Raw genomic sequence first — 23840 nt, forward strand, 5'->3', positions numbered from 1 at the left:
TGTACGTGACAGAAGAGGAAATCCCTTATCGAGTGGAGGCGCAAGATCTATATTAAATGTGCTGATTACTCAATATGCACTGATGTGCCAATATGAGTGTCTGCCTATCGCAAACTAGACGAACGAACGATTGAAGAGGTTGGCGGTAGGCGCCACTAACTACCATCGTGACCGACGCCCTGACGCGAGTTTAACATTTTTTCCCCATCACAAAAAGTGCACAGCGCCGCTTATGAAGTTTTCACTTCAAAGAAAAAAACATACGCACCGAATTGATAACCTCCTCCCTTTGAAATCCTGAAGTCGGTTAAAAATAGTAACCTTCAAAACATTAGTGCTCAAATCATGAATAAGTAATATGAATGAAAGTAAAATTAACTTCAATAGATTAGAGTTAAATTACAGGTAACATATGTTAATTGGGTACCCCTTTTTTTCTAGAATTCATCTTAAACGCTACCGCATGTTTAGGTAATAATAAGTAGGTACCTGCGTTTCTAGGTAATAAAAGTCAGTAAGTGCTTGTTAATAGATTTATTCATAAATATGGCCCGAGGTTATGTAACGTGTATGTTGCAGTGGGCTCTGCACACGTGTCTCCGTGGCGTTGCGTGCCCCGCCCCCGCCCCCGCCCCCGCCCCCGCCCCGGCCGCGCGCGCGCAGCACGCCGGCGTAGTACCGCGCGGACGCGCGCGCGGCGCGGGGCCGGCGCGGCGACGAGAAGTCCACGGAGTACAGCCCGAAGCGCGACCTGAGACCGCGTTATGTCATTGTTCTATACAATATCTTACACTTGAGTACTCCACGACACAAAAAAATAAGAAGCATGTTCCATCCTAGACTACATCGGCACTTTCCATCAGGTGAGATTGTGGTCAAATGCTTACCTTTTCGGAATAAAAAAAAAAAAAAAAAGTGAAATAGTAGTAATAAATAAATACGAGTTACAGAGCAGCTGTTACACAGTGGAGAAAAACCATGCGACTGCGAGAATTGTACAGCAAATTCGATAGCTGGATACTGTAAAAGTATACAGAAAGTAATAATTAAATATCGAAAAATATAAAAAAAAAAACATTAGTCGTCATTGTTTTATTTTATAATAATAATAAATTTCACGACATATTTTAAATTCTAGCGTTTTGTTTTAATTAAATTTGACATATGTATTGCATCTTGAACTTTAATTTGAAGAAGACGATTTGTTCGCTTGTAGCTAAGTTAACATCATTTTCGTTGTCTTGTTTTTTGTCCCCAAAAAATGTGACGGAGTTGAGGTTTTTGTATGAGATGAAATTTTGTTTTTAATTTTTCTCATGTAAAATATAATCTACAGCTAGAAAGACATACAGTACCACTCGACTTTTATTTATTTATTTTATTGAAGACGTAGATACAAGCGTGACAGAGTGGTCAGAAACAAGACTACGAATAGAATTTTGACCCAGTTATTTGTTCTAATGTAGACAAAGTTATAAATTTTAAATGTCAAAATTGGTTAAAAAGCAATATTTGTAAACATACGAGTATCCGTCCGCCCACTCGAAGTTGTCGAGCAGCGACCAGGCGGTGTAGCCGACCACTCGCACCGCGTCCTCGGTGATGGCCAGCAGAACCTGATCATATAACAAATGCAAGTGTAGCCCTCAATTCGCGAATGATTAGGCAAATGTATCACGAGGTCGCGCTCAAAGTCGGTTGTTAACGCACGCCAAAGAACGCGTGCCTCGAACCTTCGTGTAGCCTCGTACACATACTCCGTCGTATACCAAATGTACGAGATGCGCTGGCAGCTGGGTAAGAGCGTGCGGCTTCAATCAATCAATCGGCGGCTGAGGTCGCGGTTTCAAACCCCGTAGGTACTAACTTATGTACACTTACGGACTTGTACTCTCATTTGTATTTACTGTATAAAATTTGTAGAATACACTATAAAACTTAAAACCTAAATCTAAAAATAAATAATAATAAACTTAAAATAAAATACTAAAAAATATCCCCCTGCGGCATGGTGCCGTAGATACTGGCAGCATTTCCTCGCTGTATTGCAAGACTAATTCTTTGAGCGAGGAAGCTGCCAGCTCTGCGGTCGCCGGTGACTTCTGCTAATCTTTTTGAAAGGTCCTTAAAGAGTTTAAGGGCACTTGGACCCCACGGGCCAAGGGTCTCGACGCCAAAAGGTATGAAATTGTATTCGGCGCCGAGACCCCTATATTTGGTCATTTTTAAATTTTCGGCCGCTACTGCCGCCGCGCCGACTTAAATTGTTGAGCTATTACGAATTTACATTGGACATTTCATACCGTTAGTATTACAACTAAATTAGCTTGAACCTTATATGGATGTTGGAAGGTCAGCTGGCAGTCTCTTTCGTAAAAATTAGACAATCACCAATTCTTGAAATTAGTTGCAAATTGCAAAGCCAACGTCAGGCTCTTATGAGCCGTGGCAAAAAGCCCAGATAACGCAAGGAAGATGATAATTTATCTCTATTGTGCGATGATACATCGATTATCGCAGATTCGCTAATTTTCTTGCACGTGACATACCCGAATGAATTATCTGATAGCCAATTTGTGCAAACCTTCGCACAATGGACTGAGTCACCTGTTCTAAATACTCCTTGTAATAGTTGACCCTGTCGCGGTCGTCGAGCTGGTGGCCGGTGTCTGAGTACCCGTTCTCTGTGATCAGGATCTTCACGTCTCCATACTGCTGCTTGATCAGCTTCAGGAGGTGGCGGAGGCCTTCTGGGTTCACCTGCAAGTTATTGATTGATTCAGTATTAACGTTATCCATTTTTAACTGACTCCAAAATCTTTCATTTCGTTCTCGTCATTGTATGTTCTCCGGTATCTCAAAGACTTCACCTGATTGTATACTTCACATGGGATCCTGGAGAAATCGAGGGAACTCTGCAAATTTTAGCTAACGTAATGATTTGGATATTATATGAAGAACTAAACATTTTGGTGTACCGTCTCTTTTTAACCGTAGGATATACGTTACGTTATGTTTTTGTTTAAAATTCTAAAAAATATTATTAATTGTCCTAATCTACTAAGATTAGTTACTTTCAGTTGTCCGCATCACCCCTTACGCCCTCGGTCGCTGTTTCATATTAGTTTTTCGGTCAAAAACTATTCCAGGCATACCTTTTTCAGACGAGTTCCTAGTTACTATAATAAAAATCTATTCGAAGTAGATTGTTTTCAAAATTCGTTGGCTAGTCTAAAAGATATAGTTAAAAGTAAGTTGTTTTAATATATAAGTACAGATATCAGTTATTTTTTCTATCAGATTCAAAAATTTGCATTAAGTAGCTATATAACTATATTTATTTCAGTTAACATAATTTATAATTTATGAACCTCCAGGTCTTTTTGTTGTATTTTCCTTTTGTTGTGGTACATCGTTTGTATTGCATTGTCGATATGTTTATACGACTGTTTGGTTTCTAAATAAATTAAAAAAAAAGAACTAGTACTACTTATAATCTTATAAACACCTGCATATTTTTTTATAAATTCGGTGTAAATATTTAGTGCAGGGGTTCCCAAAGTGTGCGCCGCGGCGCCCTGGTGCGCCGTAGAAAGTAAAGAGGGGCGCCGTGAGTTCTATCATTATCCGAAACCACAAATATTCGCGGGTACCTATTTGAGCGCTCGCATCGGTAAATAATATAGCGTCGTGTCACTCTTTTTCGACCGTGATTTTAAATTTACAAGGGCGCCGTTGCAAAATACTAAACTTGTAACTGCGCCGCATGTTGAAAAAGATTGGGAACCCCTGATTTAGTGAATCGAACCTTCAGCCAGGAAGACGCGGCAGTGCCCCAGCGGGCCCTGGTCTCCAGCGCCGCGCGCACCTCCTCGGCGCCGCGCGACGCGCGGGCCGGGCGCTCGCCGGGCGCCGCGCCGCGCACCACGCGCGACGTGTAGTGGTTCAGGCCGTAGAAGTCAAACGATCCTTTATAAAAGTAAACTGGGATCAAATTTCTCGAAGACTACTGAACCGAATAGAAAATAACAAATAACCGGCCAAGAGCATGTCGGGCCACGCTCAGTGTAGGGTTCCGTAGTTACTCTTCCGTCACAATAAGCTAAACTGGAGCTTAAAGTATAGTAAATTTTTAACCAAGGGATGAAACGGTACCTTTCACCTGAGTTAAACAAATAGGCAAATTTGCATAATCAGTACCTAATTAAAGTAAGTCTTTTTACTATGAAGGGAAAACATTTTACGATAACTCAAAAACAGCTAAACTGATCATGTCCGCTATAGTTTTCATTTAATGTCTTTCTTAAGCTATACTTCCACGATTTTTTTCATATTTTTTGGACCTATGGTTCAAAAGTTAGAGGGGGGGGGACACATTTTTTTTTTCTTTCGGAGCGATTATCTCCGAATATATTCACTTTCTCAAAAAATGTTTCTTGAAAACCCCTATTAGTTTTGAAAGACCTTTCCAACGATACCCCACACTCTAGGGTTGAAGCGAAAAAAAAATTTTAAATTTTACGTGTAGGGGAGGTACCCTAAAAAAAATTAAATTTTTAGATTTTATTGTACGACTTTGTCGGCTTTATTAATTTATATATCCATGCCAAATTTCAGCTTTCTAGCACTAACGACCACGGAGCAAAGCCTCGGACAGACAGACAGACAGACGGACATGGCGAAACTATAAGGGTTCCGTTTTATGCCATTTGGCTACGGAACCCTAAAAAAGGTTAAAAACCAGGTTTCATTGTCTTGTTTGGATCTGATAATTAAGGAATCACTTATTGACCCGTTATGATTTGCGTATTTTTTATAGTAATGTGCGACGGATTTCACCGGTTAGAAACTGAGGCGCGATCCTACCTTTCAAGAGTTGTATCTCATGTTGGGTGAACGCCGGGAGCCTGGAGCGAGGGTACCCCTCCTTCTTGCTCTTGTCTGCCATGTACCTCTCCAGAGCGGGCGGCCAGCCCCCGGCGGCGGAGAAGATGGGGTGCGAGTAACGCCCGAACTGGAATAAACAAGCTCGATAATCCGGTACGTCATACGTCAATCCATCCGGTACCATCATATCTCACCTAGCGGACAGTTGTCGCCTAAAACTGACAATTCACCATACATTACTGATATGATGTCGTTATGTACCGACCCAGAAATGTACGGGAAATCGTCAGGCGATTCAGGAACGTTGATATACGTACTAGTTGTATTTACATTGTAACACTTACTAAATATTCTCTCGCCAGCAAAGTAGTATCCAAGTCTTGGTCAGTTTTCGGTTCGAACCAACTCTCCTGGTTCGCGATCGATAGTTCACCTGACAAACACGTAACGAATTGTATAATTCTACAGTAGGGACATGGTGCTACTTTACCGTACTAGTACTCTCTTCAGTCGTGTTTTAATTTATAACCACTCGTTGAGAATATCCTACTTTTCCCACTTGTATCGTAATGTGCTAACTACGTCTGCCGGTTATTTCAGGGTTACTATACATATATTATTATACTCTTTGGTTTTGTATGTAAATGTTATTTTCTGTCTGAAAATATACCTATCGCTCTGTTACTCTGTCCGACTTGACTTCTAAATAGTCTTTAATTATAGGTAGGCCTAACTATTTAGCTTTATTTAACCATGTCTAAAGGCATACTTTAGACAACGTGACACCATCGTCCCAAAGAAATGGCTCACACAGACGATTACACACTCTGAACATTAAAATTAAAAATAATGGAGAGGTGCTTTTACGGTAAAAGTTGTACCAGAGATGATCTACAGCAGGAGCGTTTTCATACTGTCCGATCCGATACCTGATATTGGATAGGTATTTCTACGAAGGAGCAAACAAGGGCTTTTCTTATATTTATTTATGTATTATTTAATTATTGTTTGTTGTTCAAAAGAAAACGTTAATGCCATGCAATAGGATTTAACGCTTTCTTTTGAACAACAAACTTTCTTGCAGCTATTTGTCTCCGAAAGTCATCATCCTCGCTGCTCTGTTCTGTGTTCTGTCTGCAGTCTGTACGCTTGTGGCTTGGTCCGACTCTTGTACTCACCACCATATTTCGACTTAAACTCGTCTTGGTACACCCTATACGCGGCGGCGTGAGCCAGCAGCACGTGCTTCGCGCACAGCAGCGCGCCGACCTCGCGGTCCCTGAGTCCCGGCGCCAGGAGCCCCCTGTAGCCGCCGTCGCAGACGGAGCCCGGCTCGTTGATGGTGATCCAGGTGCGCACTCGGTCGGCGAAGAGGGTGAACGCCACACGAGCGTAGTCCGCGAACCACTCCACTATGAGGGGGTTCGTCCAGCCTCCTGGAGGTAACTTGTTCAGTTCAGTTAAGTGTATAGAATAGGATTGATTTGTTTTGTTTTAAAATCTGGCGGCCTCGTGTTGTAAATTTCGGAGCACTGTCCAATACCAGGCGCCTGGGTGAAGCATAGCCGAGTAATAGTTACCAGTTTTAGGAAAAATAAGAACGCACCAAGATCCTGTAGTCTCTGGGGCAAGTCCCAGTGGTAGAGCGTGACTACAGGCGCGACGCCGCGCGCCCGCAGCCCGTCAACGACCGCGCTGTAGTACCGGCGGCCATCTTCACTGATCTTATTGCTGAAGCCGTGCGGCAGCAGCCGAGGCCACGATATAGAGAACCTGAGAACGTTCCTTTATATTCATTACAATATAGTTTAATAGTTAAGTACCAGTATTGTAAACGACATATTTTTAAGTTTCGATTTACGTTTTCTATCTCGATAAATGATTGTTAGTTGGCTAGGCTCTCGCCCGCGAGAAAATGAGGATTATTGAGGGTTTTTTTTTTATATACCTGTAGAAGTCCAATCCCATCTCCTGCACCAGTCGCAGGTCTTCCTCCCACAGGTGGTAGGAGTCGCATGCCACATCGGCGTTGCTGCGGTCGTATATGAAGTCCGGGCGAGAGTGGACCATGCGGTCCCAGATGCTCTCACCTTTGTCTAAAACGTAGGTAAATTATTCCTTCTAAAAAGACATTCGTGAAACAATTTATTAACAAAAGCTAGGACATTCACTAACACCTGTTTGTTTACCTGTGGAGAATAACCCAATAAGTGAGGAAATACAGACGTGGAAATGGCATTGGATAGGGCTGAGATATCGGGATGAGGATATCCTCAGGAAATCTGTCACCCACCTATCCAAAGTGGCTCCTGACCTGGAAGATGCGCGGTAAATGGAAATTTACTTGGTACAGTTTCCTTGAGCAGGAGTTGGGTGTATTGGGATGGGGTGGGAGGAGAGTACCCAAGCTGCCCAGGACTCAAGTCAGTGGAGGAATATAATTCAAGTCCTATATCCCAACTGAAGCGCCAATTACATCCACACTTCCCGATTTCGGGCCCGAAATCTGTCCCGATTTTGAGCCTGATAATCGTTTTCGTTTCAAAGAATATCGGTGACAATATTTGAAATGTAAAAAATACTTTGTTGCTAATTGCCAAAAATGTTCAATGTTTGATATTTTTCGCATATGAACCATTTTTTTACATTTTTAATATTGTATTTGGTGAAACGGAAACGGAAATAATGTGTGGATGTAATTGGCACTTGGATTGGGGGTAACAGTTTGGAAAGGAGAGGAGGACATTCACTTTATTTGTCGACGCTGCGTATTCTGGGGCATGGTACGTACACACTTACCGCTTACGTTCCAGCCGCCTTCGATTTGGTAGGCCGATGTGGCGGCCCCGAACCGGAACCCTGGAGGGAAGCGCTGGCTAGCCACGCGCTCGCTTGCTACGACTAGGACTCTAGAATCAAACGACATACGACGTGCTAAAAAGTAAGTAGGTAACTAGCCAAGCGGTATTAGAGCATTATGTTGCGAGCACGAAATGGCTACCTATACGATTAAATAGGTAATTATTAAACCTTTAATAATTAGGTAAGTAGACAAAATCAATAACTAAAATTTTAGTAAACTACAAATTTATCATCACGCAAATAGACTATTTGGGATTAAAGAGTGAGCGAATGTATGAGAATTGTAAGGGGAAATTCTAGGGGCTGGTGGTGGAAGCGGCATATCGAGTTCTTTGAAGCCTAGGAGCACCACTATACAAGGTTCAGAAGTCAAATAATTATACAAACGACCCAGTTCTATATGATTAAGTCCATGCGCTCATGTCTTTGTAGACATTTGATAATGTTTTCGAAATACGCCAGCAGTTCCCCTCGCCGTTAGCGTCTGTCATTTTCATTTTCCCTTTAAAAAATAAGTACCTGTCAAGTGCAAGTCGGTCTCGCGCGTCAAGGGTTTCGTTCGCACAATTTTTGTATTTATTCCTACGTAAAATCGACTAACAAATGACCTGTTTAGATTCAGACGAAGCTAAGTTGGCAGCGATTTTGAAAGCCCGGGCACGTGTTATTTTAAACGTCAAACTTCTATGAAAATATGACCGCGTATTTACATTAACGGCTCGTGGGTCGGCCTCAGCCATGTTTGCCGAGGCACGGGCGGATGACTTTTTCGCCATAAGGCGGAAAAGAATTGCCTCGATGCTAAAGCGAGTGCGTGGCAGCAGCAACTGTATGCTGAGGGTGTTGGCGGAGCGCCTGGACTGCCCGCTAACAAAGTACTGGGTTGATGTGGTCATTGGTAGGACCAAGTAGTGAATAAATTATTTTCACTGCTTGCTTCTGCCAATGGAATTGTTTCCCATTTTTTTTTGCACATTTGTTTTCATCTTGTTTGCATTATACTTAGTATGTAAATTAACTAACATAGTCTTTTTAAGTTTTACTAATACTTATATGGACACTTACTTATATGTCTGAAATAAACAATTTTTATTTTTATAAGGTTTGTAACCGAATGAAAAGCCGAACGCGAATGTAAACAGCAAGCGCGAGCCCCTTTGACTCGTGCCCAAAAAACGCCACGAGCCCACCGTTTACATATGCGTCACGTGGCTCGGCTCGCCACCGCACGCGAATGTAATAAATGCGCCATGACGTTTACTTGAACCGTCTCGGCTATCAAAATCGCTGCCAACTTATCTTGGTCTGACTCTAAAAAAAATTCTGTAAATCGGTTTAACTGATCACGTTTGTTTTTGCTATAGTTTTCAAGCATTTCATCATTAACGGCCAGTGAGCTAAGCCACGAACATATAGGGAGCGTGCATGAACTGTAGGAGGCAGCACAGGAGCCGTCAGATTTTTGGCGCGAGGCGTAAATGTGATGTTTATTGTTCCGATGTAGCCCACAAGATGGCAGAACCTACTATGCACAAGAAAACACGTGACATGTAAATGTACATGTTTATGGTTCCGATTCAGGCCACAAGATGGCAGACCCTCCAACGCGCACGGTCCCTATAAGGGTTCCTTATAAACAAACAGCTGCGTTATATATCATTATGTAGGAGAACGGCCAAATCGTGGCATCCATCGCATTTAACAGCCTAATTATTACCTTACGTCAATCGTTTTACGCCCTTTTACGGGGTTTTATGGCATTCTGAAGGTGATTATGAGCAAATTTAAGTATAAAATATTGGCGCGTTGGTACAGGTTCCGCGTAAAGTCTGTACCGACTTTGGTCAAATAGTCTCTGGACCTTAGCTTTAAACAGTATACCTACCTCTCGCGTCGAATGGTGATCCCTATGAAAGTTAATTTTTATGATAAGTAGGCTGTGGCAGCACAGTACTCACGTAAAATGATTATAGACAGTTTTTGGAAGTTTTAGCATATTCATTTATTTAGAAATGTAGCATTTTCTATTAAAAATGCGGTAAACATATTCTTTGAATATTTTTTTTACTTAAGCCTTAACCAAAGATGTTACGGCCCGATTCGAAGAATGATTAAGACACGTTTAAGATCTTGGAAAGATCGATAGCTAAACGACATGTCAAAATTGACGTTTATTTCAATTCCGCTGTGATCTCAATAATACCTAGGACCTAACAAGTATATCGAGATAACTTTTGCTTAGAAATAACACAAAGTTACGAAATACGAGCTTTTTACAGTAACTGTCAACGCTTGTTGCTCGGTATGTACTACAAAAAGTTCATAATGTCATGTTTTGTTTCGCAATGTTTGCAGTAAGTACATGACTGCTCGGTAAATTTTTAAAAATTAAGTCATAATTAAGGGAACTTAAAAAAAATCTTAATTAATTACACGGGTGAATTCTATGTCTGGTTTGATTTATTGCCCGTATTGAATTTACACACTGTATATCATAACCCAGACAGTATATTACCGATGTATGTCCGTATATCACAACACAGACAGTATATATATCGATCGAAAACACAGCATAAATCATTAAAAAAAATTAGGACCCTTCCATGATTTTATTTTTAATTTCACCCCTTAGGTGCTGAGAATCGGGTAGAATATTCAGTAAATTTCTACGCGGCGAAAACCGCTGGCGATGTTTACACCTACAATATAAAATAAGTTGTTCATTAATGTTATGTACTTATCGGTCACTCACACCACAACTGCTGGAAGACACATCTTGCGAGCGACTGAAACGTTATTACGATATAATGACTTTTTTTACGACAAGATTTCAAAAGGCGGAGGTTGTCAATTCTGTTGTATGTTTTTAGGGTTCCGTACCAAAAACGTACAAAAGGAACCATTATGGTGCGACTCTGTCCGTCCGTCCGTGCGTCTGTCACAACACTAAATATCTTGAGAACCACTTAAGCTATCGATTTGAAATTTGGAATAGTTATGAACAACGCTAAACCAAACACAATGAAAGTATTTTTTTTTATCAACTATGGAAAATGGCCAATATGAAGAAGGGGCAAAATTTCAAAGTAAAGTTTTAAAGATAGTGACTAGGTCAAGTGGGGTACAATTTAAAAGAGCTCAAATTGTACATTCCAAAAGATTTTTTCTTTTTTTTTGGAGTGAAAAAAAAAAGATTTATGGAGGAAAATCTGAAAAAATACCATACCCTCCCCCCTTCTCTCCGAAGTTTACCGAACAAAAATTATGAATTTTTTTTTTGTTTGTTTACCGAAAAAAAAGGAAAAATGATAATATTTTTATATAAACAAATATTAAATTAGAAATGTCAGTAAACCTACATGAAATTAGTGACAGAATTTAAAAAAGCTATAACTCCCGCGGGAACAATATAGGCCTTTGTTCTTTAGTATACCTGCATGAAATACGATCTTTTTCGAGTATGTGTGATGAAAAATATATTAAACCGGGTCACTCGCACACACTGAAGCAAAACATGTGGAGCAATCATCGACTGAATTTACGTGAGCGATCAGTACCCCTAGTGTAAATAAATTCGATTTCGAAACGTGACGTACGCGTTTGCGTTTAGTCTCATTTTGTATTGGATTTAGAAAGAGCGCGCCAAGCGGGACGTTTTGGAAACTCAAAATCCTATACAAAAAGAGACTTAACGCAAACGCGTTCGTCACGTTATGATATCGATCAAATTTACACTAGGGGTACAGTACCCTAGTGTAAATTTAGTCGATAGCGAATCGTGACGTACGCGTTTGCGTTAAGTCTCATTTTGTATGGGTTTTTGAACAGCGCGCCAAGCGGGACGTTTTGGAAAGTCAAAAATCTCATACAAAATGACACTTAACGCAAACGCGTACGTCACGTTTCGCTGTCGAAAATATTCACACTAGGGGTACCGGTTTATTATATTACATTTTACTTCCTTCCTTACTCGTATAATAATCAAAACATTGAAAATGGTCAATACACAGAGAGGAAAATGGGGACCACCATTGTATGGAGAATCGTTCCTCCACTATCCTTCTAATGACTAATATTTTATGTGTTACCCCTTTCATAGAAATACATACCTAAATCAAAACGGCAGATTAATATAAATGATTAATAGCAAATGGAGACTTGTAGCGCGTATATAACGCCATTAGACATTTCTCTGCATAAGGTACTTTTAAAACATGTTAAATTGACTCGCGTAATTGCAGTGATTACATTAGTACAAGGGAACGCGCGTGAGCTGTAGAGGGCAGCACAGGAGTCAATGCAAGTGACAATGCCGGGTTGAAGTTCCCGGTTTAAGAAAGAGAGAAAGTAAATACATCTATTTAACATCACAATTTGTATATTATGAAATTAACTATTACACGAAAACACGATAATCAGGATTACTACTGGGTATATTGCTACAGCAAGTCATTGATGTTAGTGGGTACCTAACTTGAAATTAATTTAAGTCCAAAGGTGGCATACCCACCAACACGAACGTTTCCTGTAATTGCTGTAATGCTTCTCTTTGGTGCGGTGTTTCAGGCTGCACTAGTAGTCGCTGTTGCTACGTTTTTAGGCTCCTTCCCAGTTTGCGTCTTTTGGTGCCGTCGTAGGTTTGATTGCCGAGTGAATTTGTAACCACAGTGGCTACACTGAAATGGTTTCGCTCCAGTATGTATCATCAGGTGTCTTTGTAAATGTGACTTCCGATTGCATTTGTAATCACAGTGGCTACACTGAAATGGCTTCGCCCCAGTATATATCATCAGGTGTTGTTGTAAGTGTGATTTCCTACTGCATTTGTAACCACAGTGGCTACACTGAAATGGCTTCGCCCCAGTATGTATCATCAGGTGTTGTTGTAAGTGTGATTTCCTACTGCATTTGTAATCACAGTGGCTACACTGAAATGGCTTCGCCCCAGTATGTATCATCAGGTGTTGTTGTAAGTGTGATTTCCTACTGCATTTGTAATCACAGTGGCTACACTGAAATGGCTTCGCCCCAGTATGTATCATCAGGTGTAGTTGTAAGTCTGACTTCTGTCTGCATTTGTAATCACAGAGGCTACACTGAAATGGCTTCGCCCCAGTATGTATCATCAGGTGTAGTTGTAAGTCTGACTTCTGTCTGCATTTGTAATCACAGAGGCTACACTGAAATGGCTTCGCCCCAGTATGTATCATCAGGTGTAGTTGTAAGTCTGACTTCTGTCTGCATTTGTAATCACAGAGGCTACACTGAAATGGCTTCTCGGCAGTATGTGTCCTTATTATGATGTCGTAAGGTTGAACTATCACTGCACTTATAGTCGCATCGACAACATTTGTACGGCTTCTCTCCGGTGTGTATCCTCTGGTGTCTTATCAGGCCTGTTTTCCTGTTGCAGTTGAATACGCAATTGCTACATTTAAATGGCTTCGCCCCAGTATGGATAACTTGGTGTTTTTTTAATTTGCTTTGTGACTGCTTTTGTAGTCGCAATCGTTACATTGGCTACACTGAAATGGTTTCACTCCAGTATGTATCATCAGGTGTCTTTGTAAATGTGACTTCCGATTGTATTTGTAATCACAGTGGCTACACTGAAATGGCTTCGCCCCAGTATGTATTATCAGGTGTTGTTGTAAGTGTGACTTCTGACTGCATTTGCAATTACAGTGGCTACAGTGAAAAGGCTTCTCGCCAGTATTTGTCCTGACGTGACTTCGTTACTGATAACAATGACTGCCCTTGTAGTCGCAATGACTACATTTGTAAGGTTTTTTTCTTGTGAGTATCCTCTGGTGCCTCCGGTTGTGCGTCTTCTGGTGATGTCGCAGGTTTGATTCAACACTGCATTTGACATCAAAGGCTCTACTATTAATAAAGTGACATTTGATGAAGTGGAACTGCTGATGATGATCAGAATGGAACTCTTCAACGACGCATAGTACACGTTTGGCAATCTGTCCTCTTCGCCGTGTTTGTTAAGCAAATTAGATTTTCAAGACAAATTTTAGTCAAGTTCTCTCCTTAAATGTTAAAGGCGTATATATAATGATCTTAGTATTTTCATCAACAAATCAAGTATTTACATTTGTAGAAGTGGCATTTGATGAAGTGGAACTGCTGATGATGAACAGAAGGGAACTCTTCAACGATGCATAGTTCACGTTTGGCAATTTGTTCTCTTTGCATGTTTGTCAAGCAGTTAGGTTTTCAAGGCACATTTTTATATTTCTATCCTATTTAGTTTTTTTAACCATTATCTGGTGCTTTATTTCATGCATGGTGTGAAATAATTTAAGTATCTACAAAAAAACATGTTAAGTACCTCCTTTTCTACATCATTAGGCGTAGGACGCTGTCTTTTTGATTTCATTGTATGAAATCCAAAATCAACAATAATCGTTCTTTCACCGGTCTCCCTCATTGAAGTCAGGTTTTTTTTCTTAAAAATTATTTCTTTTAAACACACCATATGGAGTACAAAATGAAAGGGCTCTGAAAACTATGTATGCGGCGAGTAATGAATAATGATTATAATATTTTGTAAATCTTAGATATAAATTAATTAATGTTAAGTATATGATTATAATGCATGGTTATATTGTTCAAATTTTTTATATGCTATACTTAGTTATAGTGCCTAGTTAATAAGGAAAGTTTGCATGCTTCATTAAGTAAAATGTACGCACTTAAAATTACTTACAGACCAACTATGTTTACCACTACATTTTGCAAATAAATATATCTTTATCTTTATCTTTATCTTTAGTCAGGCTAAACGAACACCTTGCTTAATAGCACAGAGTGTGCAAGTGTTATTTAAAATGTCATCATTTCATAGAAGTATGACGTTTATGGTAAAACTTCCACGTCCCGTGATATAAATCACGGTACAGAGTTGGCTTAGCCTGACTCTATGTTCCTCCTGCGAAGTAGGTTCCCTCCATCTAGGATACTACACACAATAACACACTGGACAGAAAAATGAAACAATAAAAATTAACATCATCAACGTTTTATTTCATGTGAGTTTTTATTCATTCAAAGATGTATGGTGTAGTGTCAAAAATTCAAAACTGGTATTGGTTTTTTAACCCGTGAAAAAATAAATAAACAGAATAAAAAAAACGTATGTATTGAGTGTTGACACATATGCTAACAGGTTATAGGTTTTCATATATTTTAAGTACCGTAAAACCACCCAACTATGGTCCACAAATAAACTCAATTTTTGTCGTTCATGTGTGTATTTTACTATATTTTTGTAGTTCTAAGGCAAAGTATGTTTATAAATGGAAGGTAAAACTAGGAGTAAACCACAAGGAACATTGGTATATATACTTAATTTCCTTTTGAACTTGTGGACCATAGTTGCAGTATTGGACTATAGTTGGGTGGTTTTACGGTAGTAGTTTTAAGCAGCCTCTCCCCCCCCCCTCCCCTCCCCCGCGCGCCCCGCGCCGTCGGGGACACATTGTGCCGTGCAAAGGAACCACGACACGTACATCACAAAGCCCGCACCCGACATATGTTTGGGTAATAATTTCAGGATTTTTCACCGGAATGTTTCTTTCTTAGATGTCTTTGTAAATCATATTTATATGCACTCCTGTAGTCGCAGTGGGTACAAATAAAAGGCTTCGCCTCAGTATGTATCACCTGATGTTTTAGCAAGTTTTCTTTCCTATTGCTCTTGTATTCGCAATTGCTACATTTAAATGGTTTCGCCCCAGTGTGTATCATCAGGTGTGTTTTTAAAGTTGATTTCCGAATGCATTTGTAATCACAGTGGTTACACTGAAAGGGCTTCTGACTAGTATGTGTCATTTCGTGTCTGCGTAAGCTTGACAGATCACTGTACTTGTAGTCGCATTGATTACATGTGTACGGTTTCTCTCCGGTGTGTATCCTCTGGTGATACAGCAAGTTTGCTTTCTGTCTGCACCTGTATTCGCAATCGCTACACTTAAATGGCTTCGCCCCGGTATGTATCATCAGGTGTTTCTGTAGGCTTGCATTCTGAATGCATTTGTAATCGCAGTAGCTACATGTGAAAGGTTTCTCGCCAGTGTGTATCTTTATGTGGTTTTGTAAATGATATTTTCTACTAGCTTTGTAATCACAGTAACCACATTGATGTAAGAGTTTCTCTCCCCTTTGTATCTTACGATGTATTCTTTTGTGTGTCTTCTGGTGACGTCGCAGTTCTAGTTTAAAACTGCATTTGAAATCACATTCGGCACACCTAAAATTGTTTCGGTGCATCGCTTGGTGTTTGTGTAAATAATTTTTAAACAGACTAGTGTAACTACAGTGACTACAGTTAAAAACGTCCACAGAATGACGCTTTAGATGTGTCTGTAAACTTCTCTTGGACCTAGTTGTATACTCACATACATCACACATAAAATTTGTAACATCATGTTCGCTTTTTTCGTGCTCTAACACACGCAATTTAGTCTGAAACGTCGAACTGCAAAAACCACAAGAAAATGTGTCTTCGGTAAAAGTAAGTGAAGACCCGGTCGGTAAGTGTGTGTCTTGTATGTGTTTCTTTAAAATAGTCTTATTTCTGTAACGCATGCCGCAGTATTCACAGCCAGATAGTTTGTTTCTACTGTGAACAGTCGCGTCGCCGGGGAGGCACTCGCGCACCACGGAACATGCTGCATCGAGCTGTTCCCTGGCGCGGGCGGCGCCGTCCGAACACACTGAAACAAATTGACGAAACAATTTATACGGACCAGGGACCGGAATCGCTTACCCTAATCGAGGTTTTTTAATTCGAGTTATTAAAACGCTAGTATTGAGAAACCTTTGGGATTAATATACCGGGTGTTTCCTGTAACACGAGCAAATAATTAAACCATATATTGTACTTCTAAAATGATATAACTTTTGATTAACAACTTTTAAAACTTATGAAATCTTTAGTTTTTATCTTTTTCATACAAATTTAATATTATTTTCAATGTACGCTGACATCGGTGTATTTGACGTTGCTTCAATCAATTTTTCGTGTTATGGCTCCATCAAGGTGTTGATGATTCTGCCAATGTCGAGGTTGGATAAGACACGGCTAGTATATGAATCTTATTACGGTCATTGACGTTGCTTGTCACGCTTTAAACGTAACAAATTTCGCAATACGTCAGGTTTACTACTTTAATACACGACTTAATTGCCCATATATATTAAAGTAAGGTATACAGATCGATATTTTCAGACGTGACTGTACAACATACATATATAAGTACCTGGGTACTAAACCAACTTACGTTTCACTATATGAAATATAATGCGGAAGTTTGCGATTGCGGATGCGAATATTCGCAACATCCCTGATACTGATGTTTTTTTTTTCTTTTTTATGTTACAGGAGGCAAACAAGCAGACGGATCACCTGATGGTAAGCGATTACCGCCGCCCATGGACACGTGCAACACTAGAGGGGTTGTAAGTGCGTTACCGGCCTTTGAGATGGGAGTACGCTCTTTTCTTTCAGAGCCTATTTTTAGGGTTCCGTAGCCAAATGGCAAAAAACGGAACCCTTATAGATTCGTCAAGTCCGTCTGTCTGTCCGATTCTGTCACAGCCACTTTTTTCCGAAACTATAAAAGCTATACTGTTCAAACTTGGTAAGTAGATGTATTCTATGAACCGCATTATGATGTTTACACAAAAATAGAAAAAAAAACAAAAAATTTTGGGGGTTCCCCATACTTAGAACTGAAACACAAAAAATCTTTTTTCATCAAACCCATACGTGTGGGGTATCTATGGATAGGTCTTTAAAAATGATATTGAGGTTTCTAATATCATTTTTTTCTAAACTGAATAGTTTGCGCGAGAGACACTTCCAAAGTGGTAAAAAGTGTGTCCCCCCCCCCGTAACTTCTAAAATAACGGAATGAAAAATCTAAAAAAAATATATGATATACATTACCATGCAAACTTCCAACGAAAATTGGTTTGAACCAGATCTAGTAAGTAGTTTTTTTAATACGTCATAAATGGTACGGAACCCTTCATGGGCGAGTCCGACTCGCACTTGGCCGCTTTTTGTTTTCGGAGTTGTTGGGCTTAACTTTTCTTAAACATTTGTCGATGCCCATAGCATTAAGATATTTTTAAACAGTTTTACTGCAAAATTGGAATATTCTCGTCACCTCTCTGTAAGATTTTGTGACTCACCGGACCTTCCTTTTTTTTAATCGATCTCTCCCAGAAAACTAGCTAATGCTGGAATATTTCCCTGAACCAGACTTTCTAGCGGTAGTTTTTGTAAAGAAAAAGAACGCATAAATATTAGAAACAGACCTTCAGCTCTAACCCGTTTCCACAAAATGTTCCACTATCTTCGCTTTCGGCTGTATTACATACATGCAGTTTCGCGACAGTGTTCTTCTAAATTGACCATAATTTCAAAAGAAAGAGTGCAATGCTCATGAAACTTGCCGGATTAATTGACAAATATATAGACTTTAAATTGGCAGTTAGATATAATTTCAGTTTATTTTATTTTATTACATGTTCCAAACTTTGTGCAGATTTCACTCTGCATTTCGTTAAAGGCACTGAAACTCACTACTCTAAAGCACCGCAGAGAACGTGGAGACCTAATAGAGACGTACAAAATACGATCTGGGCACTATGACCTCAAGGATTTCCAAGAGATGTTCAAGCGCAAAAACAACAACTGTCTGAGAGGTCATCACTTAAAGCTAGAAAGGGATAGGTGGGCTGAGTATTTAAACAAGGAAGTCATATGAAATGGTAAACTGACCTTGTAGTGGAAGCACCTGAGGGTGGTGCCACTCCTCGGGGTCCACCATGAGCTCGTTCTTGACATCATGGTTGGTATACAGTCCGGCCCGCGCAGACGCCGCGCCCACTCTGCACGAGCCCGCACTGTCTGTCCCTTCCTGCTCCGTCTTCAGACACATCTCTCCAGACTTCACCTTCACACACAACTCTCCAGGTTCTGTCTTTACACACACCTCTCCAGGTTCTATCATTACACACACCTCCCCAGGCTCTGTTGTAACACACATCTCTCCAGGGTCTGTCTTAACACACACCTCTTCAGGCTCCACTTTCACACACACCTCTACAAGTTCTGTCTTCACATACACTGCCTCTGCCTTAACACACGCTGTCTCTAGAGGCATGTTGTTGTGTGCTCACAAGCCGGTAACAGTAACCACCTGCAATGCAAGTAACACAAGGAGTGCTGTGATATTTCTAGCAGAATTTAAATGCATTTTAAAAATGGAGAAAACACACACGCATAGGAGCCAATCGTGCAGTCTAATACCACAATGTGATTGGTAGATGAGTTCGCATCACGCACGCGATTGGTCGCGACTAGTTGTGTTAGACTGCAAGATTCTTATTGCGTGTAAGGCCCGTCCTTAGATACATGTCAGTGGCAGGACATTAGGGGGGTCCACACAGACGAAGCATACATGCGAGGCAATTTCCTCACACACGAACTGGCCAGTGTAGACGTGCCTCACCTGAGGCGGCATGCGCGTTTTCCTCGCTTAAGCGCGCCGCCTCGCCGTAGACTGGCCGCTGGCTCGCTCTGTGTGGACCCTTTTAGTTCTTAATAGTTCGTTTTTTGCTGCATTAGAAAGAAGGTATGCGATCTTGATGTTTTTTCCTAAAAACACTTTTAAAAAATAAGTCACCGTAAATATGTAAAAATTATAAATTATATACGCTTATTTACATTATTTTTCTTTAATAAGTAATATGTATAAACTCAATTTTAAAAAGCGTTTTTTGATAATATGCATAAAAAGACACGTCAAGATTGTTTACCTTTTTACTGTGTTTAATGTTTTAGTATAAACACGAAGAAAAGGATTGTTTGATGAAATATTCATTGCAAGTATCATACAAGTCAAGCTAGCGCAATATAGCACTACGTAGTACTGTACATTCAAGTGCAAAAATATGTATCGAAAGAATCGACTCATAAATATGGTACTACGCTCTTATTACACTGGAATAAGATGCTATGGGACATATTTTTGAGTAAGATGTGTAAACCCATATTTTTACACTTGACTGTACTCACATAAATATATATGTATATTGCTTACCATTAGGCGATCTGTCTGCTCGTTTGCCTCCTATATCATACAAAAATATCGTAAATGCGATATTTCTATAATTACAACACAATTAAAACTTAATTAATTACGTTAACAAGTATAGCTATACCATAAAATACGGAAGTGATGGAAGTTTGTACCTTTCTCGCTACAGCTCGGCCCACGCGATCAACGAAAGTGGATATCTGTTTAATTACTTGGCAAAAAACTGCTAAGCAACTACGATTCAAATCGAAATTAACGTGTAATTTTCTACACTGAAAACAAATTAAATTGCAAACAATCAATTACAACCTCAAAATGTTGACGATTGTCCAATGTCCACAGACAAACGCATAAATGTAGGATCCTGAGGGCCTACCGCGAACCACTTTCGTCGTGTTGCCTCTCTATCGCACTCGTAGATTCGTACGTAAGTGTGACAGGGACGCAACACGTCGAACGTGGTTCGCGGTAGGCCTTCTGAGTCCAGACCATAAGTGCCAATTACATCCACACTTTATCAGGTCCGAGAAATAATATTTTTCTGTTTCACTAAATATAAGCATAACATTTACAATATTTGAAACGTAAAAAAACGGTTCATATGCAAAAATATCAAACATTAAACATTTTTGGCTATTGGAGACAATTTATTTTTTAGATTTCAAATATTGTTAACTATGTGCTTCTATTCCGTGAAACGAAAACGATTATCTGGCCCGGAATCAGGCCCGAAATCGGGAAGTGTGGATGTAATTGGCGCTTGATAATCGTTTTCCGTTTCACGGAATCTCAGCACATCGTTAACAATATATGAAATGTAAAAAATACTTTGTCTCTAATTGCCAAAAATGTTCAATGTTTGATATTTTTGCATATGAGCCATTGTTTACATTTCAAATATTGTAAACGGCGTGCTGATATGTGGAGAAACTGAAAAATACTCTTGCTCGGGCCCGAAATCGGATCTGATATCAGTCCTGATAGTGTTGATGTAATTGGCACTTAGATACAAAAGGCAAATATTTACACCAAACTTAAAATAATTTTAATGTTTCAATCTGAGGTTAATTAGAAAAACGTTAAGTACCTATTGTGAAAAGACAATGTAGTAAGGTAAGGTATAAATTGGATTTTACGTAATAATATATATGTATTTGGCAGTGGGGTTTGGAATATAATAAGCCCCCAGGGCAGCTTGTGGCGAGCTGAATGGAAAGTAACGTCCCTTGGGTCCCATACCCAGTATACCCACAAGCTTGCCTTTACCGGCCGTCCAGAGTCGGAGATCTACTCGACGTTGCCTTTTAGAAGTACATCCTCATAGGACAATTGCCTTTACCGGTTGTTTCCGTTATCTTGCGACCAAATGCTGGAATGATATACCCCCGCCTTTGAGAGACCAAAAAATCATTTAAACATAGTTTTAAAAAGATTCTCCTCGAAAAACAAACCGCTGGTATTCCATACGGCTTTTTGGTCGCAGTTTTCAGAATCTAACATGGTGGAGATGGCAGTCACGAGGACTACCTAGGCCACACTGTTCACACCCTTGCCGACTTATCTATTATCTCAGTATTATACAGGGTGATTCATCAGACGTGAGCAGGACTAAGCCTACACAATCAGTAAATGTTAATGAACCGTTCATCATCATATTTAAGTAAAACAATCTTGCTTTATTTCTGTTATTTAACTTTTTGGGAAGGACAAATTTGATAATCTACAATCATGGACACCCTACAACACTTAATTAAGAAAGATAAAACCTCTTTAACCGTTATGACAGCAGTTTGATTATGAAGAAAACAAAATGTCACACTTGAGTGAGATACGATTTTTCAAAAGTAACCAGACTCCGATGACATTCAATTTGTCACTTGTTATGGATAAAACAAAGAGGGTGACCATACATGGCGTAAATAAATTAAAACATTTTTTTTGAACAGTAAAAAATAAAAGAACGTTAATCTCACAAATACTGGTACGAAACAGTTGCTTATAACTTACTGAATGCTCAAGCTTGATCCTGCTCACGTCTCCTGAATCACCCTGTATATATATACATATTTATTAATTAAAACATGTAACACACACATACCCTCATTTTATTTAATGTACATCTGTTGTGACCTGGGTTCCGGCAGAAAACCAGTGCTTTACTCGAAAAAGTGAAGAGTATCACTGAGCTGTGACCCTTTTGTCCTGCTGCAACGCACACAGTATGTAGGTAGACACTTTTATTTTATTTTATTGTTTATTAATTATTCCTATTTTGTTGTCTCAATTTTCTTTTGTGCCATTTTTATTTTGTTCCTGAAATAATTTGTGTTCTTTATGATGATTTAAACTTTATATTGTGTTTTTGCAGCTGCCAAATAAATGATTTATCTATATATCTATCAGAGTGGGGTGTCAGAGCTATATGTTCGCAGGGTGTTGGGGGTGTGGCGAGTTGACATTGACACAGTGGTTGTTTACAGCCATTGGGTAGAAAGCGGCGCACACCTCTCCACACCCTGAGCCGCTTACGCAATGTTGTCCCCGTGTGCGAGCGGCCGTTTTCGGGGACCCATATTGTGAGTTGGCGAGTCACCACCTGTCCATTTTTTCATGTTTTTTTAACATATGATCAGGGCAGGTGCCATAGTCTCCTCCATAGTCCCGGTTACCAGGAAACTAGCAACTCAACCCAATAGCCCGATTTCTTTTTGTACCTATTTCTTACAATAGTCCTACACCAACCGGGGCTTGTCCTTGAGTGCACTACTATAGTGCAAACAGGGATCATCGTCGGTTGGTGTAATGGTGTAACATTACATAGAGTAAATTGTCTTATTACAAGGGGCCTCTACGTGTTGGCTTCGGCCCCACGCACGCCTTCCAAATGCCCGGGACCCCATGGTCCCGAGAATTTGTAAGAGACATACAAATAATAATAATAATAAAGACGTTTATTCAAAAAGTTTAAACTTAGGTACATAATAAAAGTACACAATAATGCCTACAAACTAATTTAAAAGAAAAGTAACTCGGCTAATGTCTGCGCCAAAAGGCCTCGGGTCACAGTGGCCCTAAAGACTTCCAGCAACGGACGCTGTTATTCTGCCACCGCAGTATATGTAATGTATTAAAGTGTTGAGATTGTTGCAAATAAAATGTTCAGACGTGGTAACAATAATTAATATATATTAACATAACTAAACGAACACACATTACAATAGCAAATCGGGAGCGATAGAAAATTAAGCTCGATTCTTAAATAAATACTATCTTTAAACTGGTAACCACGATACAGGCTTTGCCTAGTGTGGAGACCATCGTTAATCTTAGGCTTTAACATTAAGATTTTAAACCTTTACTGTAAAAGGAATATCCTGTGGCTGCAGCGTAAAATGGAAATAAATAATTTTTATTTTTATTTATTTTTATAATAGGTACCAAAAGAACGATACGATATCGAGCTCGATATAGGGACAAGACAACTTGTCGAGTTGACGTCTGACTACGAACTGAATAACTATAACTAAAATCATGCCATTTGTCAAGACATGTACTATTCTTATAGCATGTCATTTCACGTTAATATTTATTTTAGGAGTAAAAATTAATTTTGCATGCCATTTTGTGTCTAAACATGTATTGCTACTCAACAATAATGTACCTACCATCTTATGTATACCATGTTTATCGCAATAAAGTATTTCATTCATAAAACCGCAAAAATCGAAGTTCGTCAATTGCGGGCATTTCTTCTCACTCTAATTACGTCTTAGTGAGAGTAAAAGAGAAAGATCCCAGCAATTTGCGAATTGAGGTTTTCGCGGTCGACCCCCTGACTCCCGCGACTTCTATGACCATAACTTTGCAGGTATCGGGATAACGGTACAGGACCGATAACGGTTTTGCACATGTCAAATCTAAGCGCGTTTTCACTTTGGCTACAAATGAATTTATCTTAGTTAACAATAT

At 39.7% G+C, this 23840-nt stretch overlaps 2 protein-coding genes across 3 annotated transcripts; both read right to left on the reverse strand.

Annotated features, from left to right (window-relative positions):
• Positions 1-534: 534 nt before the first annotated feature.
• LOC133530400 (myrosinase 1-like) lies at positions 535-11469 on the reverse strand. The gene is made up of 11 exons (XM_061868309.1): positions 10502-11469; positions 7687-7796; positions 6836-6983; positions 6494-6660; positions 6066-6323; positions 5232-5320; positions 4867-5014; positions 3809-3969; positions 2608-2760; positions 1525-1616; positions 535-751 (listed from the first exon to the last, which is right to left on the reverse strand). Exons 1-11 carry the CDS (start codon positions 10522-10524, stop codon positions 535-537), a joined length of 1566 nt encoding a protein of 521 aa, XP_061724293.1. The 5' UTR covers positions 10525-11469.
• A 3294-nt stretch (positions 11470-14763) lies between these two features.
• On the reverse strand, positions 14764-20259 carry LOC133529999 (gastrula zinc finger protein XlCGF57.1-like). 2 transcript variants are annotated; one of them, XM_061867793.1, is made up of 4 exons: positions 20027-20259; positions 19875-19939; positions 18551-18971; positions 14764-16475 (listed from the first exon to the last, which is right to left on the reverse strand). In XM_061867793.1, exons 3-4 carry the CDS (start codon positions 18933-18935, stop codon positions 15310-15312), a joined length of 1551 nt encoding a protein of 516 aa, XP_061723777.1. In that variant the 5' UTR covers positions 18936-18971; positions 19875-19939; positions 20027-20259; the 3' UTR covers positions 14764-15309. The 2 variants fall into 2 exon arrangements, with proteins under 2 accessions (XP_061723777.1, XP_061723776.1); XM_061867792.1 differs by lacking the exon at positions 19875-19939 and having other exon boundaries at positions 20027-20258.
• Between the last annotated feature and the right edge of the window lie 3581 nt (positions 20260-23840).

Source organism: Cydia pomonella, chromosome 22 (assembly GCF_033807575.1).
Source record: "Cydia pomonella isolate Wapato2018A chromosome 22, ilCydPomo1, whole genome shotgun sequence".
Taxonomy (NCBI): Eukaryota; Metazoa; Arthropoda; class Insecta; order Lepidoptera; family Tortricidae; genus Cydia; species Cydia pomonella.

Bases quoted from the DNA above. Each gene is read 5' to 3' on its own strand.
- LOC133530400 (XM_061868309.1), bottom strand. From the start codon at position 10,524: ATGTGTCTTCCAGCAGTTGTGGT. The intron at 7,797-10,501 runs GTGAGTGACCGA...GTTTGATTCTAG, and splicing joins TGTCTTCCAGCAGTTGTGGT to AGTCCTAGTCGTAGCAAGCG. The intron at 6,324-6,493 runs GTGCGTTCTTAT...AGTTACCTCCAG, and splicing joins CCAGAGACTACAGGATCTTG to GAGGCTGGACGAACCCCCTC.
- LOC133529999 (XM_061867793.1), bottom strand. From the start codon at position 18,935: ATGCCTCTAGAGACAGCGTGTGTTAAGGCAGAGGCAGTGTATGTGAAG. The intron at 16,476-18,550 runs GTCAGTTTACCA...AATTTGTTTCAG, and splicing joins TCAGGTGCTTCCACTACAAG to TGTGTTCGGACGGCGCCGCC.